The sequence below is a fragment of the Penicillium canariense genome (genome assembly GCF_028826845.1).
Source record: "Penicillium canariense strain IBT 26290 chromosome Unknown utg000001l_segment0_segment0, whole genome shotgun sequence".
Taxonomy (NCBI): Eukaryota; Fungi; Ascomycota; class Eurotiomycetes; order Eurotiales; family Aspergillaceae; genus Penicillium; species Penicillium canariense.
The window spans coordinates 208,104-223,419 of record NW_026622728.1 but is presented as its reverse complement, the minus strand read 5'-3'; the positions used below and the strand labels follow the sequence as shown (position 1 = coordinate 223,419).

At 55.1% G+C, this 15,316-nt stretch overlaps 6 protein-coding genes across 6 annotated transcripts; 3 read left to right on the top strand and 3 right to left on the bottom strand.

The window, feature by feature from the left end:
* Nucleotides 1-2,691: 2,691 nt before the first annotated feature.
* Nucleotides 2,692-3,684, top strand: N7482_000067 (dihydrodipicolinate synthase family protein; the record flags this gene model as incomplete). Its single annotated transcript, XM_056682192.1, has 1 exon — nt 2,692-3,684. One exon carries the CDS (start codon nt 2,692-2,694, stop codon nt 3,682-3,684), a length of 993 nt encoding a protein of 330 aa, XP_056545798.1.
* Nucleotides 3,685-3,706: 22 nt separating this feature from the next.
* Nucleotides 3,707-3,949, top strand: N7482_000066 (uncharacterized protein; the record flags this gene model as incomplete). Its single annotated transcript, XM_056682191.1, has 1 exon — nt 3,707-3,949. One exon carries the CDS (start codon nt 3,707-3,709, stop codon nt 3,947-3,949), a length of 243 nt encoding a protein of 80 aa, XP_056545797.1.
* A 1,173-nt stretch (nt 3,950-5,122) lies between these two features.
* N7482_000065 (MFS transporter) lies at nt 5,123-6,934 on the top strand (the record flags this gene model as incomplete). The annotated part of the gene is made up of 1 exon (XM_056682190.1): nt 5,123-6,934. One exon carries the CDS (start codon nt 5,123-5,125, stop codon nt 6,932-6,934), a length of 1,812 nt encoding a protein of 603 aa, XP_056545796.1.
* A 606-nt stretch (nt 6,935-7,540) lies between these two features.
* On the bottom strand, nt 7,541-8,803 carry N7482_000064 (Short-chain dehydrogenase/reductase SDR; the record flags this gene model as incomplete). The annotated part of the gene is made up of 3 exons (XM_056682189.1): nt 7,541-8,254; nt 8,331-8,650; nt 8,740-8,803. 3 exons carry the CDS (start codon nt 8,801-8,803, stop codon nt 7,541-7,543), a joined length of 1,098 nt encoding a protein of 365 aa, XP_056545795.1.
* Nucleotides 8,804-10,361: 1,558 nt separating this feature from the next.
* N7482_000063 (uncharacterized protein) lies at nt 10,362-13,518 on the bottom strand (the record flags this gene model as incomplete). The annotated part of the gene is made up of 7 exons (XM_056682188.1): nt 10,362-10,499; nt 10,568-11,210; nt 11,264-11,447; nt 11,513-12,359; nt 12,462-12,823; nt 12,889-13,324; nt 13,405-13,518. Coding segments are annotated over 7 exons (2,724 nt in total), but the record flags the coding sequence as incomplete, so codon positions are not given.
* A 527-nt stretch (nt 13,519-14,045) lies between these two features.
* On the bottom strand, nt 14,046-14,808 carry N7482_000062 (uncharacterized protein; the record flags this gene model as incomplete). The annotated part of the gene is made up of 2 exons (XM_056682187.1): nt 14,046-14,402; nt 14,608-14,808. The coding sequence occupies 2 exons, from the start codon at nt 14,806-14,808 to the stop codon at nt 14,046-14,048; spliced, it is 558 nt and encodes a 185-aa protein (XP_056545793.1).
* Nucleotides 14,809-15,316: the final 508 nt, after the last annotated feature.

The following is a 15,316-nucleotide window of genomic DNA, read 5'->3' as shown; positions in this document are numbered from 1 at the left end:
ACGTGGAGTACGACGCTGCTCCACCCAAGTGATCGGCCGCCCAACAAAATGCCCGCAAGCAGCAGCAAGTGGTTCCATTGAAGCCCTTGGGGTCCACTGCCAGCCCGCTGGGCGAGATGCAGCCTGCGCCCCGATACGCCCAGTTGCTGATCATGCGATAAGAAGGTTTCGGTTTTTAGGTAAAAGAAATGTGACATTGGGTTCCAGCAAGGGTACGAGATGTCATCCGATGGAGCCCCCCGCGTTATGAGAAAATAATGCGGGGAGGAGAGAAGATGGGTGTTGCGAAAACCAGGATATCAAAAGCACGGAAGTGTCATCAGCATCGCGGACGCTGCACGCCACAAGCGACCGATCCTTGCTCGGCTGGCGCTGGCCGAGCAGTGTATGACCCAATGACATGGCCAGGAGTGAGAGTTGGCGCAAAGTCAAGATTTTGGCGGCGGGAGGTTGAGGTCACGTGGGCGGCCGGAAACAGCCAGACCGCGAAGTATACTCAGTACACGCAGCATGTTGGACTATCTTGCCAGCCACTGGCACCAGGAATCGGCACCTTTGTGCAATTATCCTTTTCTCCTGCTCACTCACTCCCAAAATGTTCATTTCCCCGACTTCCCCCGTGTTGGTTGGGCTGATCCGTGAGCCTGGAGAGGGCGGGGAGGGCGGGGAGGGCGGAGCGCCACCAACGCCATCGAGCCTAGTCAGTCCGGGCCGCGCCAGGGGAGTCAACTTAGCCGTGGGCAGGCGCGCTTCCGTGATTTGTTGTGGTCGCCGGAGGATCCGTTTCGAAGCATCGGGAACTGCGCCATTTTTGAGGGTTGGGGTAGGGGAAATTCGGGGTACTGAAGACGCGTCAAAGCCTGATCGTCGTATTGGCTACATGCATGCATCGGATCGGTTGTGCTTAATCCTCCAATTCTCCATCTTGTTCCACCGGTGGAGTTCTTGGGGCCGCCTTACGAGGGGGAAACGTCGGAGATTCTGGGGCTGGGAGACAACTTAAAACACGAAGGTGCTGGGGAACACGGACGCCAGAGGACAGCTGAAGGCCAGGCAAGGGCCGGTAAAAACAGGGGTTACTTATTTGGACAAGGGAACAGAGACAGGAGAACAACATGGGTGCTATCGGCATGCCCGATCATGCGAATACTACTACTTCCTCAACTGTGCTAGCACTTTGCTAACCGCCAGGGCTAGACTGTACCCGCTCAAGAAAAATGGGGTGAATCGGAGAAGAGGTAAGGGGGCATCTGCAGAGGCCGTTTCAATTCCTCCATGACCTGGAGTCCATCCAAAGATTGACAAAAAATCATATATGCCAACCAGTCAGATTAACCCAACTAGTCTGCGACTCGCTATTCCCGTGGGCGGGATGATGCCCCGGCCATCGTCCGCTCCAGAAGCGACGCCCCAGCCGAGTGAGGATAGTGGTGTTGGATGCAACACGCAGACCCGCCCGTTCTGCATTGCGGGTACCCGCCGTCCCCAACACGAGTGCTGGCCGTGGTCAGCAGCAGCCCTCGTCGTCGGGCCTCGCAGAGACGGGTCTGGATCAGCGCGAGCGGCACGCCTCAACCCGGTAGCCTCCGTAATATACTATCCACGTTCAGATGGGTCACGCTCCCGTGGGAGATCTTGAAAAGTGGCTGCTTCTTGAAGTCGTGCGATGGAGGTTTCGATGGAATGCTCTGTCTCGTGAGCAGCAACCACGCAGGGTTCGGCGTCTGACTCGCCTACCCCTGGAGACGACACTGGGTGATCGAGTGAGCAACATATTTCACATTTCCTGGGTTCAGGTCATCTATTGAGATCCGAGAATTGGCTACCATGTAGACATGGTATTCAACTGTTCACCAGTAGCGAGTCAGCATCCCGAGCATCTGCTTTGGTAGAAACGCATTAAACAAAAACCGTTCAGCTTCAAGCCGACCTCCGGGGACAGCCCCAGGAATCCAAACATCACTGATTGGTGAATCAGACGTTCATAGGACCCCGGTGCAGCTACTGACGTCAAAGAGCTCGATTCCTATAACAGCCTCAATGCGGTCACATTCACCGAAATAGACCGGATGTTCGCACAGCGCTTGCCTTATGGATTGAACTTGACCGCTCATGGCCATCTCTGCGAACCACATCCTCCTCGATCCCTCCATGCTCATCACCTGGCTCGCAATCTTTGCCCCAAAATGCAAGGGGGTTAGAAACCCCGACCGCCGAAGCATCTCCATTATCGACAGAGTGTGCACAGCAGCCTCTGTGGTATTGTCTCGGCGACCCTCTCCGATATGGCAGCGACTCAGGAGCATGGAGCCGGTCTCTCGCGCTTATCGGGGCAGTCCCGTGGAAGCGGATCGATCGGGTCGCCGTCCCGAGTGCCCACTGATCGGGTCGGCGACCCGAGCCCCCGCCCGGTGCGTGCAGGAGTCCGCGATGAAGTCTGACTCTGTTGATTGCCTTGCGAGTGGATAGCTGGATAGCATATTCACCGCTCCCCCTTTTCCCCCTCTTCCCAATTCTGCCGCGAAAGTGGTGGCAAGCGGGGGGAGGGTTTATAGTTCGAACCCTCATAGATCGGCCACGCTCGAAGCCCATCCTTCTTCTTCCTCCCACCATCCCCTGCCGCTGGACTCGCTGTACACCTAGTGCTTCTCGCGGGAAAAGAAAAATCGAAACCCGTGCCAGCTCGCGAACATGGGCGCTCATGCAACCGTCTCCCCTCAGCCCCATGTTCCCCCCGCGGGGGTGTGGTGCCCCGCCGTCACCTTTTTCGACTCCGCGACGGACACGGTCGACCTGGCGGCGCAGTCACAGTACTTCGCCTATCTGTCTCGAACGGGCCTCGCGGGCTTGGTGATTCTAGGCACCAACTCGGAGGCCTTTCTGCTCACGCGCGAGGAACGGGCGACGCTCATCTCGACTGCCCGCGCCGCCGTGGGGCCCGACTTCCCCTTGATGGCCGGCGTGGGTGCGCACTCGACGAAGCAGACGCTGGAACTCGCCCAGGACGCCGCGGCGGCCGGGGCCAACTATGTCCTGGTCCTCCCCCCGGCGTATTTCGGCAAAACAACCACTATGAATGTCGTGCAACGGTTCTTCTCCGAAGTCGCGGCGAAATGCCCGATCCCGGTGGTCTTGTACAATTTCCCGGGGGTGTGTAACGGAGTCGATATGGATTCGGAGACCATCACCGCCATCACGCGTGACTCGGCCGCATCGAATGCGAATGGTCAGTCGAATGTCGTGGGCGTCAAGCTTACCTGCGGTTCGGTGGGCAAGATCACCCGGTTGTCCGCCACCTTCCCGCCCGAGGAGTTCGCGACGTTTGGCGGGCAATCCGACTTCCTCATCGGCGGTCTCGCTGCAGGTAGTGCCGGCTGCATTGCCGCGTTTGCCAACGTGTTTCCCAAGACCACGTCGCGCATCTATGCGCTATACCAGAAGGGCCGGACGGAGGAGGCCATGAAGCTGCAGGCCAAGGCCGCCTTGGCGGAAAGTCCCATCAAGAGCGGCATCGCCTCCACCAAATATGCGGTCGCTTGCTATTCGGCTGCTTTGGCCGGGATTTCCGGTGCTGAGGAGAAGTTGCGGCCGCGGCATCCATATGAGCCCGCCGGGGAGCTGGCCAAACAGGCCGTTCGGGAGGTGATGGCGGAAGTGGGAGAACTGGAAAAAAGCATGTCATAACGAGCCTGATAGACCGAGCACGATGTCAAGCGACGCGTTAGATGGTCCAAGCATTCCCGATATCGAATTGCCCCGCATCGTGCAAAGCACTGTAGCTACTGTAGCCGGGGGCGATTGTGATTCGCGGTCCTGGGGAAACGAGGAAATCACATCCTCGGCAGGGTCCTCTGGCAGCTCAGCGAATGCTGCACGGATCGCCTGCACCATCCCGGAAGAGGCAAAACATGTCGTTCCCCCTCGCGCAGACATCAAGAGGGATAGGTGAGACATTGTGGCAGCGTCACGGCAAGTGGTGAGTGGTTCGCGGATAGAGCCTCCACATTCCCGATGTGGTCTGTTGATTCCGATTAGGTTCGCTCGCCGTGGCGGGATTGACTCGAGACAGAACGAGAATCCGCCCAAAGGAGGTTCTCCGTCCAATCCTGCCGACCCACTCGGGCTGAAATTGTGGTTTGTCGCATCGTGCCCGGGGGGATCCCGACGGCGACGAAGGATCTGTTAGCAGGTCGGTACGGAGTATTGCGAGCCCGAACGGTCCTGATGGGCCCTGGCCAGAACGGCAGTATCTATATCCATATCCATAATCCATACTACAGTAGCTGCGCTCCGAACGGCGAGTCCTCCTGTCCTCTCGACATTCTTGGAGCGATACAATACAAAAGCATGGTCCGGCCGCCACGAGGCCTCCGGCTTTGGTGCCAGTTGGCGCTCTTTCGTCCAGCGGTCAATAGGAATCCTGCGTCCGCCACACAATTCCACACGCCAATTACAGCATTGAGCCTCGGTAAGTGGGTAGGGGAGTGGCTTTTATGCGGCGGGTTCCGCCCGAGGCCAATGGAGCCAAAAGGGGCAGGCGATGCGATCAGGAGATCGGGGGAACAGTTCAGCCGGATTAACGACGAGATACCGTTATTTCGGCGATAGACGACGATGCTGCCAGGCTGTCGGGCTTCGACCTCTTCCCGACCGTTCACGGGCCCACCGCGATGACCGAGACAGTGAGGCCGGGTCCAACGAGACGGGGGCTGCCGTGAGGGTATCTCTCCATCCTGCTGGCCGGCAGGCTTGTTGGCCCCCCCTCGGCCCTGGACCCACTCCGAAAAATATCCCCGATACAGTATGTCCTCCGGCAAACCGCTTTCTGTTGAGTAATCGTGGCCAGCGGAAGCCCTCAGTTATGAGTCCCGGGCGAGAGGAAACAAAACCGGTCGGGCCTGCCTGGGGCTGGCGACTTTTTTCTTGAGAAGAGACCACAAGAAACACCCACCACCACCACCACCACCACTTCCCTGCAGATCGCAGTAGCCTCGTTGAACTTTATTCAGTCTCTCCTGGGCCAAAGCAAGTGCTAACGTCAAAGGGCATTTGCAGTTTCGGGCTCAGGATTTGTCGGTGCCGGGTTCGGTTTGCCAAGGGGCATTGTCGGCAACTGGATCAGATGGCCACGGAGACGCCTGCCACAGAGGCCACAGTCAGCCCATCGCCTCTGCCTCGATCAATCCCCTTCTGGCGACTGGTCACCCAGCCCGGAGCAATCACTCAGGAGGTGTTGGATCATCCCTATGCCGGCTCCGGGACGGAGGAGGACCCGTTCGTGGTGCAATGGCTGCCAAAGGACTTTCGCAACCCGCTGCAGCTGAGCCTTCCGATGAAATGGTCGATCACGATGATCGCGGCGCTAGAAACCTTGGTGGTCGCGTTGGTGAGCTCCGCATATACCGGAGGGATCGTCCAGATTGAAGAGCAATTTTCCACGACGACCGAGATAGCCACGCTGGGAGTCTCGCTGTACGTGCTGGGCTTCGCGCTGGGCCCTCTGTTGTGGGCTCCGATGAGTGAGCTCTTCGGTCGTCAGGTGGTGTTCATCAGTACCTACTGCGGCTTGACCATCTTCTGTGCCGCGACCACCGGGGCCAAGCACATGGCCACCTTACTGATCTTCCGCTTCCTGGCAGGCGCCTTTGGGTCCTCGCCCTTCACCAACTCTGGGGGCGTGATCGCCGATATGTTTGCGGCCCGGGAGAGAGGGCTGGCCATATCGGCCTTTGCGCTGGCGCCGTTCCTAGGGCCGGTCATTGGGCCGATTGTCGGTGGATTCCTTGGCATGGATGCCGGATGGAAATGGGTGATGGGCCTGTTGGCTATCCTATGCGGCGTGATGTGGTGCGTCGGCGCTGCCTTGAAGCCGGAAACATATGCGCCGGTGCTGCTCCGCCAGCGCGCAAAGACACTGTCCAAGCTCACCGGCAAGGTCTATGTCAGTAAGCTCGATATCGATCAAGGTCGTCCCATCCTCAAAGAGGCTTTGAAAATCGCGCTCTCCCGTCCATTTCTGCTCTTGTTCCGCGAGCCTATCGTCCTGCTCCTCTCGATCTACCTGTCGATCATCTACGGGACACTCTATATGCTTTTCGGCGCATTCCCGATTGTGTACGAAATCCACCGTGGGTGGAACCAGGGCATCTCCGCCCTGGCCTTCCTGGGCGTTATGGTGGGGATGTTGATGGCGATTGCCTACTCGATCCCAGAGAATACTCGCTACGGGAAGCTGCTGGAGAAGAACGGCGGATACTCCCCCCCGGAAAGTCGACTTCCGCCCTGTATGATCGCCTCGATTGCCCTGCCCGCCGGCCTCTTCTGGTTTGCCTGGACCAACGCCCCATCCACCCACTGGCTAGTCAGTGTTGCGGCCGGTGTTCCCTTCGGCTTTGGCATGGTGCTCGTTTTCCTGAGTGTCTTCAACTACCTGATCGATGCCTACACAATCTTCGCGGCTTCTGTTCTCGCGGCCACTTCGCTGCTGCGGTCACTGTTCGGCTTTGCCTTCCCGCTATTCACGACCTATATGTATGAAAACCTGGGCATTCATTGGGCCTCTTGTGTCCCGGCCTTCCTGGCCCTGGCTTGTGTTCCCTTCCCCTTTGTGCTCTACCACAGGGGCCTGTCGATTCGCAAGTACTGCAAGTTCTCAGCGCAGTCCGAGGCCTTTGTTCAAAGTCTGCTTCACTCCGTCGGGGAGAAAGCTGTGGCCCCAGTGGAGCCTTCCCAGCCCGATCAGCCGTCTCCCCAAGAGAAAGAGGCAGCAATCACGTCGCACACTTTGCAAGACGAGAGCACCGAGGATATCTCCTCAATGCATCGCTCCCTCTCGCTTGGATCCACTGATATCGCGCAAGTTCGGCGCGTTCCCACCTACGAGGGCAATCCCTACAATATTGACCGCGTGCACACTCGCGAGTCGTTCAAATAGAGAAAGCCCTTTATGGGGCGTTGCGAAAAGGGAACTCGACTCTAATTGCGACACCTGCTCAAGGTTCATTCACTGCATAGGTCTAGGTGTTTTTCTTTTGTCTATGGGGCTTCCAACTCGATAGAAATAATGTTATAATCTTTTTTTTTTTGTGGGGTTTTCATAATTATCAGCGCCACGAGATACCTATTCTTTGGGGGTTCCTTATACATATTTTAGACAGGTCGCTCCATCCAAAGTCAATGACATTGAAGACTCCCCTCCTGCGTATCATTCTGGAAATATCGCACGCGAACGGCAATCGTGATTTTACCCACAGGATGATCCACTTGCGGGGCGTGGATTAGCGCACCCTGCATCTACAGGGCGATCAAAATCTCGTTGAATGGGAGAAGGAGAAAGTTGGCACCCTGGCGAACTGTTCACTTGAGGTCAATCTATGCTAAGAAAACGATTGATCGTTGTTCTCCTAGCCGTAGGATATTCTCACATATCTCATCTAACATGCAGTGTATCATTATCTTCACTCTATGTGTGAACCCTTCCCCCAAGCCTGCCGTCGCCAAACATCTTCGTATCAAAGTGGAAATCATATGCGACGCACGCCTAGTGCACACCATTCGTGATGACATTGATGGTTCCATTTGTAAACCCGTGTGTGTGGCCGTTGGCGAGACCGCTGGCAGCTTTCTTCTCGGTTTCATTCAGCTGGATACCTTGGAGCTTCTCGAGAGGAACGCCAGGGGGGATGCCGTTCGAGATGCTGCTCCTTTTACGAGGAGCCGCGGTCCAGATCGCACCATCATCCAGTAGTTCCTGACCGGCTGCAAGAGCCTTCGAGGGGGCTTCGCCAAGCCATTGGGCTTCCAGGCGCTCAATGTTGCCCTCAATTTCCCAGGCGCGCCCACCCTCGACAAACATGGACGTGCCATTCAGAGACTGATCCGCCAAGATACCAGTAGCTACATGTGAGACCTCACGAACGGTGTTGGTCGGCAGGCTGGCTTGCTTCCATTGCTGTTCGATCTTCCTCATAGTTTCGGTCTCAGTCATCCAGGGGCAGATGGTGTTGATACGGAGATAGTGCTTATCCGGGGAAGAGATGTAGTTGCGCAAGGATCGCATCAGGCCAATCACGCCATGCTTGGAGGCCTGATAGATAAAGAGGGATGGGCTCTCCTTGAAACCAGAGACCGAGGAGAAAAGCAAGATGGAGCGGTCGGCGCCAGGGCCGCGGTTGTGACGCAGATAGACAGAGGCAATGCGAGAGACGTACATAGAACCGAGGAGATTGACGTCGAGGACTTTGTGGGTGGGAGTCTTTTTTTTTTTTAAGGAAGACGGTTATTTTCCGACTTCTACGAATTGGCGAAGGAAGGCACTCCATCACTCTTACCTGGCGGACTGTCTGCAGGGTGAGTCCGAAATCAAACGAATTGCCGATCTCTACGATGCCAGCTGCAGAGACAACGTGATCGATCCGCTTGTATGTTTTGAAAGCCAGATCAAATAGGGCCAGCACCGATTGATAGTTGGTTACGTCGGTAGTCTGGAAGATTGCCCGTGGAAGATGACGGGCTTCGGTGGGCTTGTGCTCCTCGGTGCATTTCTTCAGCAGACGCTCGCCGGTAATGTTGTCCAGGTCACCAAAGCACACGTTCGCGCCGCTTTCAAGGCATTGTTGCACTAGACTGGCGCCAATGCCATTGGCACCTCCTGGGATCGAACAGGTGAGCACAAGACGGCCCAGAAATAATACAATTACAAACAGGGGGTGAAGTGGGGATAGAAGCGCAAAAGCTTACCAGTAATGAGAATCACCTTGTCCTCGAGGGATTCGGAAGAAAACTGGGGAACGTACTGCGACATCGGGTATAGGGACCAGGTCGACGGAAGAGTGGGTCAACGGGGAATGAATCAAAACTAATGGCAGGAGAAATGCGGGAAAGAGACATCCCGCAAGGCCAGGTGAAAAGCGAGGTTTATATAGTTTTCTATCTTGCGTTTCATTGTCGCAGCTAGGCCGAAGGGGCTGAGGGGAAAATGCCTCAGAATCAAAGAGTATGCCGGTCCAAAAATCGGTTCCGAGGACAGCATAGCATCATTGTCGCCTGTGCCACGCGAGTTCGGGACAACCATGGCTTCGTCTGATGCGACGCGCTGTGTGCGGTGGGGGGTAGAGAATGGAGGAGCCGGTACCCCAGCCAACCGCCGCTAAGAAAGCATTAGCTCCATGAAACTGCATTGAGGAGCAGGCCGACGGCAAATCAACGGAATCAGAGAGCAGCTCGACTCATTCTCAGGGATCCGCCGAGTCACAGGCGATCGGCACCGGACGATGCGGGGACACGGGCAATGACGATAATGTGCATCGGCCGTGTATGCGGTCCAGCCGGGGCAGTGCATCTCAGGTAGCCTCAGGACTGTTCCCATCTACGGGGAACAAGGAGAAGCGGCCCAGCCGATGCGATGACTGATGAAGCACTGTCCCGTGCGGGATTGAGCTGCTTCAAGCCGCCGTGTTGATGCGTGCTGAGGGCGCTGATCTTCCGTCCGAGCGAGCAGTTCCCATTGGCCCCGCGGGCGCCATCGGGCGGTCTTGGAGCATTGAGGGTGTCGGATCCCTGTACTCCGAGTCCTTCGGCGGTGCAAAGAGGGTGTGATGGTTTGTCGTTGCAACGCCCGAGCGCAAGATAGCTGGAAGAGACGTGGGCCTGGCCATGAATGCATGAATGCACGAGTGCATCAGACTAAGGAGTACTCTCGGGCTAGTTCGTTAGTCGTCCGACGGGCGGTGGAGCAGGTCCACCATGGTGTGAACCGAGCATATTCTAGGGAGTCTGCGCTCTCGTCAACCTGCGGTTGCTAGCCCTCGGGGTGCATCGATCATCGCGCCTCCCAAAATATCACGATGCTTCCCCCGGGGGAAGGGCCCACCTTGCCCTCTTTTTGGTCTTGATGACCTCCAATACCATGGCTTGGTGGGGAGTCGATCCCCCAGACTGCACAGGCAGGATACCCCAGAAGTGCGGAGAAGATAGAAATCAGAGGGAGGAGTCCGGAGGGATGAAAAGAATCATGACAACCCGATCTATTTCAGCAAGTCTCTGCAACATACAAAATGAAATTCGTTGGCCAGGGCGGCACCAAAATACACCGCCGGTAAAGAAAAATATTGTTTCCCCCAAAGATTCAGATCATACAGATAAATCACCAATAATCCAACGCACAGATGCCACCCCGATGATGCAGCCGTGCAGGAAGTAAACCGTAAAATCCGAACGTGAACGAGACCATCTATCAAATTTTTTTTATCGCACAAAGATCCCCAAAGAAGACATCATTATCGGCACAAGCCACACACTTGGACGATGTTATATACAGACGTGATCGGCTCGGTGGCGCCCGCCACCCCGCCCGAGGCAGCTTAGCGTCGGGACACGCAGCACAGGATACCGGACTTGCCCAAGAAGTAGAGCGAGCCCATAAAACGGAAGACGCACAAGCCGGCCGTTGTCCACAGAATGGCCGAGAAGTAGTGGGATGTCCGGAGGGTCGACGTGTTCTAAGGAGACGGATCAGTGTTCTGCTAGTCACGACCACCACCAGGGTGAAGAGAAGAGAAATGTTTACCGTCAAACAGAACCGGTTGACGCCCTCGCTGGTGATGCACAGCACGAGAATCAGGTTGCTGAAAATCCACAGCAGCACCAGATTAGTCCGGAAGGCCTTATAGGAGTCGTCCATGCTCTTCTCCTCCTTCTCATCCGGTTCCACGTACGGCGCCAGCGCACGCTTGACAGTCGCCTCAAATTGACTGTCGATATCGGCTTGCGGTTTGTCCACTTCCTCAATAAAGTTGGACTTGGCATCGTCCTTCTTGGTCTGAGCCTCTGGCAGTGCCTCACTCTTGTCTGATCCCTTGGTACCCCAGGAAACGTCATGCCAGTTGCAGAATGCATACACCATCAAAATGTTGATCGAGCACGTCATGCCGCCAAAGTAGGCCCAAGAGGATGTGAACATATGCCACGGATCCATGTACAGGAAACTGGCAAGGAAATAGATACCGTAGGTAGACACCAAGGCAATCAAGACGATACCAGCACCATTGGAGCTGAAGAATGATGACATAAACTGGCCAATGCCTTGGTGCATATTGAAATCCAAGGTTCCTCCACTAAAGGCATTTTTGACCAGGTAGAATGAACAGACCAGAATGTAACACTGCACAATGCTAAAGTAAATAAAAGAGAGGGTATAGGCCAGGCGAGAACTATGGCTGTTAGCATACGCGTGACCCACAATCCGGGCTCACAAAACACATACCCTTTAGGTCGGTTACCCAGAGCCAGAATGAACTGCAGCATCAGGAAGAACACATAGCCGTATTTCAGGAAGTTGTTCACAATCGGCGTAGCATGATCACCAAAGGGCCAGCCCTTAAACTTGTTGGCACCACTCGGAGTTCCGACAAGATCCATGATAACCGAAGTAGTCAACCAGAAAGAAGCTATCAAACAGCAGTCAGAGGTGACTCTAAAGACGTCCAAATAGAGATGGAGTTCCTCCACATACCAAGAGAGAACCAAGTCATAACAAGACCCGCAAAGTTGTAAACCATCTGTATGTGAAGGAAGAAGAGTCGAATGATGTTATGTCCACTCTTGTAGATTCGGCCGAAATGCATCATGGCATACAAACTGGCGGCAAATGAACCGTTCAGCCAGCGACGTCGCTGGCCGATGAATTCGGCAGCGCCCTCTGGAACATCGGTCTCACCCTTAGAGGCTTTGACATAGGTCAGATGCCACTTGAAACCAGCCTTGGCCACCAGTTCGAAGCAAAGAATACGATCCTCGGCGAGGAACATGTTCTTCTTGAAGATGTTCATACCCTCAATACCCTTCTTTCCGAGTTGTTTCGAGAGCGTATGGTCACCGTGGAAGTACTGTTCAAGAGGCCGACCCATGATAGCCCGGTAACGGTAGGCCGAGAAGGCACCCGGCAACACACTCACGTATCCAAAGGCAGACTCAAGGGGCTTATCGAGAATATTCGAGATCTTATACTCGAAATTTTGCGCGGCAACAAGAGGGTTCAATAGGTTCTTCCAACCTTTTCCCAGCATGGCGTGGATCTCACCACAGGATCCACCGAGGTTTTTGTCATTATAGAACGACTCCCATAGAGCGAGCAAAGACTTCTTGCCCGGTTTTGTACCAGCATCAATTAGAATAACCACTTCGGGGTTCAAAATACGGCAAAAGCCGTTAAATAGCCAGCGGTGGGAGTTGATCTTCTTGCTGTTCTTCTGCTTGAGGCAAAAAATCATCTGTACTGGCGGGAGGTTGGTCGACTCATCCCCTTGAGGCCGAATCAACTGCTGGCTGGCTGTAACGGAGAGCTGCGTAGTGTACTCGAACTAAGAAGCATTATCAGCATACGGAGGGGATTCTTAGATCCTGAATACGGCCATACAAAACAGGCCTGGTCAGAATAGCAAATTTATATAGGAATAACTCACGATGTGCGCAACAGTTTCTCTACCATCAACGGACCGCTTCATGATACCGTCCTGGTAGATACCGATTGTGGCCAGCATATCCAGGGTATTCTTGTCGCAAGGATCGATACCATCGAATACCAAGGTACACACAATCTTCTGCCAGGCCGGGCCACCCTTGTTCCAGAACTCTGATCTCTTCAAATTCACAATGTCCCGGATGTTCTGCATAATACCGTGCATGGTTCGGGCTGTGAGGACCTTGTCTTCGTTGTAGTAGGTGATCGCAATCAGCAACTCGGTGTGTCGGTTGTACATGGCTGGACGAAGATTGTATCCGTTCCGCAGGGTGAATTCGTCGGGATCACAAGTGGCGGCCGTATCTGATCCTTCAAGTCAGCTTTTTTGCTCCTCTGCAAGGGAACCTACAGTTGCTAAAAGTACTCACAGCGCAGGTGGGAAAATTCTTCTGGAAATCCCTCTTCCGATTCGCGGTACTCTCGCTGGATGGCGTTTTGGATGGCACTGGGAACCGGGTAATCCACACTCAGCACGGAGCCTTGCACCAGCTTAATCTTTCGGGTCGCATAGCGGCGCAGACCCGCAGCAGGTGCCTGTCGTTGCTGCCAGGCCTCCGATGGAGTCTCCGACATGGGAGACTGCACGCCCGACCGGTGGCTGAGCCCCGACGAGACGGCAGGATCCTGGTAGGGTCCATCGGGAAAGATGGTTACACCAGGGTCTTGCAGGGTGTAGCGCCGTAGAGACTCGGTGGAGGTGTAGGGGTCGTCGAACGGCGCATTTAAGGGGCTCGGTTGGTTCCGGTAGAGGAGGGACTGTTGGCTATCGGGGTGCTCGGTCTTATCTTCATAGCCATATCCGTGCTAGTTCGACAACACTATGTTAGCCACTTCCCTCCCCGCAGTATTCATTAGCTTCGCTGGGGCTCGTCTTCATCACTCACGCTACCGATAACATTGTGAGAGTACGGGCTACTCTCATCTGGCTGAGGCGAAGGAGATGGGGTTGGTGAAGGGGGGAATGGGGAGACGTCGGCATGGGGGTACCCATTGTGCACAGCTCCCCGATCAACGGGTTTTGGGAAAGACGATCGGTTGTCAAGTCAAATAGAGCTTGAAAATCTCAACAGCAATGACTAGAAGGTACCGGACAGCGGATCTAGTCGACAAGGAACGAGAGAGACGACAGGGTAGGAGAGAGGGAGAGAGGATGGGAGAGAGGAAAATCAAGGTCCTAGTCGGGTAAGACGCTAGAACATCCAGGGAGAAGACAAAGAGTCAATAATAATGCCAGATCTTTGGAACACGTCGTAGCCTTGCCAGGCTCATGTCCGGACGATCCGTTCTAAGCGGGCTGGGGCGGATCAGAAAGACTGGCAGCACACGATGCCACAAAAAAAAATTCGCATGGAAGACACTGAAATTCTGGTTGACAATGAAAAGTCCACTTACTGTAGCTTTGAGGAGCTAAAGATAGGATAGGGACGTATGGAATTCTTTGGGTAGCCTGGGGCTTGGATGCACTGGCCCGGGAATAGAAGATATTTTTGGTACAGCAGATTGTGATTGGAGGCGCAGGCGGTGCTCAATGAAGGGCGATGAAGGCAGTGGAGGCGCGCAGAGGCATCTGCAACTGTCGTTCGTCATCTGGTGCCTTTGCGACTCCACACAGATGGATCCGCGTCCTAAGACACGCCGGGCTGGCAACCGTTTCCCCTGCGCCGGCCACACAGGCCGCAGGTAAAGAGCGGTGCTGGCGACTGGCGACTGGCGACTGGCCGAGATCATCCATGGATCGGCCATTGAAAGGAAGTGGGCGCATCTCAATGGAAAGCAGAATCCCCATGTCTCCAATCTCCTCTCCCATGTGTGTGTGTACGGAGTACAGTGTGTACCACGGATGCGCGATGGACGCTGGCCCTCCATCTTTGATTGCGCGAGACTTTACTCGTCCATGATGAGACAGTCGGCGGGGTCGACAACGCAACGCGACTTCACATTGGCCGAGATGCCTGCTGGAGACCCATCACAAGCCTCGATCGCCTTCATAGGCGCCTATCCCTTTCTCACAGCGCAGGAGAAGCGTTCTGGGGGGACTTCACTGTCCACTCACACACCTCCACACAGACACATTGGCACCCACACACCGGCCACCCACAGGCGCTCCGCAGCCGCAGGGTTTCAGCATCTGAAGGAGGCGGCCAAGACCTGATCATCGCTGTGTGGCGGCCGGGGCGCCGAAAGTGCCGGGCAATGACGACAACGGGCGGAAGGAAATGATCGGCTGTGTCGCCCGCAGGGGCTGATTCGACGTCCGCCATGTCGCGACGGCGCCACTGCGGATCCATAGCGGATCCACTTTGAAGCGGTTATGATTGGATGATGGTAGAGGCTCTTTTTTTTTGGCGATTTACAGTAGTGGACTGGAAAGTAATGTGCGGGTCACGTGGGACGCCGATGGCCCAGGTGTTTTGGCGGCCTCAGGCGTCAAGGCGACCATTCCCGGGTCCAGGTACAACTGGACCCCTAAAGAAGTAGGAGTAGGCAACTAGTACGTATGCGGTGTAGGTAACGATAAAGGCCCATCATATGTATGCAGAACAATATCCAGGGGGGTACCTTTGTCCCGAGGACTGCATCTAACTTAATGCCGGCAGTCAATAGTCAGTATCCATGGATGACAGTTCAACCGGAGTAGGCCGGATGCAGAAAATATACATATCAATATTTGCAGTTTATGTGGGTTGCTGTAGTTTCTCCCAAAACCGTAAAACGTAGCATGATTATAATCTAACATACCACTCCTTACAAGGTACTCATGTAGCCCCGGAAGCTAGAGATCGAATGTAGGTACAC